We start from the raw sequence: 3486 nt of genomic DNA, 5'->3' as shown, positions 1-3486 counted from the left end.
CCTGCTGAAAAAAAAAAAAAATCCTGTATAAAAAATACTACTAGTAAGTAAGTAATGCCAATATTAATTGCACATTGATATTTAAAATTATATTTATTATTACTATTACTATTTTCTAATATTAAATTACAATTAATATTTTGACTGTTTAATACTTAATATAATATAATATTTTTACTGAAACAGTCGAACAACACAAATCAGACTGAATCTTTTTGAATCATGGACAGAATCAGCTCAGATGATTCACTTGCTCAACTAAACTACAAAATATAATATCAGACTCAAAATGAGTAAAGAACTTTTACTTTGTTATGTTGACTTTTTAAAAGCAATGTTAAAATAGCAGGAAATGATAGGAGGAAGTATTTTAATGTCAAAAATGGCATACTTCAGCTTTAAATGCAAGTTTTGCAAGCTATGGTGTTGGCCACTGATAAACTTGCGGCAAGCCGGACTTGCCGTATCACTGATGAACATTGTCTGCTATCAGGATCCAGTAGCATGCTTTAACATAATCAAAGGCAAAACCATAATCCCAAGAACATCCTCCAGGCGTTCTATGTTCCCTAATTATTTTTAGCTTTGAGTGTCATGATCCTCTGCTGTTTTTACAACAAAACACACACACAAAAACTTTAGGAGAAGCTTGGAGATGATTGTCAGCGTGAGAACCAGACAAGGGAAAGCAAGGAGGATTGTTTTACCTCCTCCATTTCAAATGAGTCTCTGGGCTGGCTGAGTAGGTGGGCTATGAGGGGGTTGGGCAGCAGGTTGGTCGGTTCTTTATCTGGGGTGGAAGTGATGGTCTCCTGGCGTTCAAGTTCCTTGAAGTCACTCTCGTCAGACACCCGACTGATGCTCACCAGGACCGGGGAAAGTGACATGTCTTTATCCAGAGCTGGTGTCTCAGTAGAGTGGTCACCATTCATTAACGCAGAGTCCTTGGACAGAGGTTTTGGGGCGTTTCCATTAAGTGAAGCGTCTGAGATACTTTGTTGGGCCTCCTCAGTCACTGTGGCCAGAGATGAATCTTTTTTTCTAAAGACTTTCTGCTGTAGTTTGTGCTCCGTATCCATCAGTCCGGCCCCTACATCAGAGTTTGCACCTTCTGTGTTGTCAACGTCAGACGCTGAAGGCTGTTTGGCTGTTCCTTCCATGACAGAGGCCAGCAGGTTCTGTTTCGTAATGTTCCGTTTTAGAATCTTGGCCGCATTTAGAGCGGAATTATTCCTTTTTAATGGAGAGGGGGTTTTAGTCTCTATGTCGCCGCTGCCGATTCTCTCCATGGGTCTTCCAGACACTTGGGAGTAGATCTCAGAGAAGACGTTTGCCACCGTGGCCAGAACTTCTGTTTGACGGAACCGACCTACAGAAGAAACAAAAGAAGAGCTTTAGAACAGACAATTTCCTATGCACAACTAACTTGAAACTTTTAAATTATTTACTCAAGAAAAAAAAAAGAGAAAAAATAAATTACAATAGAAACAATAGAAAACAGTAGAGAAACGTCAACTTTAAGCAGCATTTCCTGCAACTGCTACAGCAAAATAGTTAAAGTAATAAAAAGAACAAATATTAATTGTTCATTAATATACAAAAATTATAATAATAACAATAAATCACAATTATTATAATATAATTATTATTATTATATATTCTTAATATAATATAATATAATTGTTAATACTGTAATAAAATAAATATAATATATTCTAAACATTATGAATTGTAGGGCTTTAAACAAAGAATAATATATTATTAATAATATAAAATATATAATTGTTGTTGTTTTTAATATAGTACTTTTTCATATTAATGTTCAATAAATAATAGATTGCATATAATATAATATAATATAGCATAGCATAGCATAGCATAGCATAGCATAGCATACCATAACATAACATAACATAACATAACATAACATAACATAATATAATTTAAATATCCAGAACTGTATAGAGCTTCGACAAATAAAGGAATGAAAGAATGATATCCGACAAATAAAATAATTTTTGAAACAGTCAAACTGCAAATTAGACTGAATTGACCACAGGAGTCATCATTCTGAATCAAAATGAGTCAAGAACTGCTTCTGTTTAAGGTCAGGTCATAACGTTACTCTGCGAAATTTCGTGAACATAATCAAGTCACTCTAATAGGAATCTGTGTGATCTGGAAAATTCTAAAATTTCAGGGTTTCCCGCAGCAAAAACAAGATCCTGTACAAAACACAGCAACTTTTGTGTGACTTGATGGTCTTTATCAACATCAAGCTCGTCATTTGTTCTGGCGGACATAAAGGAAAAGGATTTGACAATACTGCTGGCATGTAATGGAATGATAACAAGTGATAACAAGCCAATGATGGGTTTTGCTCAGAAATCAATAGTCTTCATTTATATCATGCAATACAGCCAGGCTGTCTGAGTCAGCGTTCAGGAACGGCCTGCAGGACATGTGCCAGAAAAAGAAAAGAGGAACAGAAAGTGTGGTTTTCTGTGAGAGAGGGACAAGCACGTCCGATTGGAGATCACAGCCCCCACAGACGAGCATTTGTAGAAGCATAAGTTATGTAAGAAAAGTCAACAAGACATGGGAGAACAAATCCACAGAACACCTCACAGTAATGTGAATAAACATTCACATACACTTCTTGGTCGAAATGCCCGCCTAGTGGGTATTAGCATAAACAGTTGCTAGTCTTAAGTGAGTGTAAACAAGTGTTTTTTTGTTTTTTTTAAAAGACTCAAAACATCTACACTAGTAACCTAAAGACCCGTTGCTGTTAGTAATATTGTTCTCTTTTCCTTGTCATTTTTTTCTTTGTTTTTGATTTTAGTTATTGTTTACTTGTTTGCTTTAACAATAACGTGTATGTTTAATAATTACTTGAATTAATAATGCTAATGTTTATTTAAATGAATTTACGTGAGAAATTCTTTGTTAATATTTATATTCATATTTTAAGGTAAACTATGCAATTACACACACACTACTGGTCAAAAGTTTGGGATCAGAACAATTTTTAATGTTTTTTACAGGAGTTTCTTATGCTAATCAAGGCTGCATTTATTTGATTAAAAATACAGGAAAAAATGTAATATTGTGAAATATTATTATGATGCAAAATAATGTTTTTCTATTTTAATATACATTAAAATGTATTTCTGTGATCAAAGCTGGATTTTCAGCATCATTACTCCAGTCTTCAGTGTCACACGATCCTTCAGAAATCATTATAATATGCCGATTTATTATCAGTGCTGGAAACTGTTGTGCTGCTTAATATTTTTTTGGAACCTGTGATACATTTTTTCAGGATTCTTTGATGAATAAAAAGTTAAAAAGAAGAGCATTTATTTAAAATAGAAATATTTTCTATCAATATACACTACAGTTCAAAAGTTTGGCATCAGTAAATTTTTATTCTTTCTTTTCTTGAAAGAAATTAAAACTTTTATTCAGCAAGGATGTGTTAAA

At 33.6% G+C, this 3486-nt stretch overlaps 1 protein-coding gene across 3 annotated transcripts in view; it reads right to left on the bottom strand.

The window, feature by feature from the left end:
• Positions 1–3486, bottom strand: part of LOC107676079 (sperm-specific antigen 2 homolog) — a 42961-nt gene that overhangs the window by 10898 nt on the left and 28577 nt on the right. For all 3 annotated transcript variants that reach the window (XM_016470602.1, XM_016470599.1, XM_016470600.1), the window contains exon 9: positions 708–1369. In XM_016470602.1, the coding sequence (XP_016326088.1) occupies positions 708–1369 (662 nt within the window). The remainder of the gene's footprint in view (positions 1–707; positions 1370–3486) is intronic.

The sequence above is a fragment of the Sinocyclocheilus anshuiensis genome, unplaced genomic scaffold (assembly GCF_001515605.1).
Source record: "Sinocyclocheilus anshuiensis isolate Anshui unplaced genomic scaffold, SAMN03320099.WGS_v1.1 scaffold1932, whole genome shotgun sequence".
Classification (NCBI taxonomy): domain Eukaryota; kingdom Metazoa; phylum Chordata; class Actinopteri; order Cypriniformes; family Cyprinidae; genus Sinocyclocheilus; species Sinocyclocheilus anshuiensis.
The sequence above is the reverse complement of the archived record's forward strand: the minus strand, read 5'-3'. Positions and strand labels throughout refer to the sequence as shown.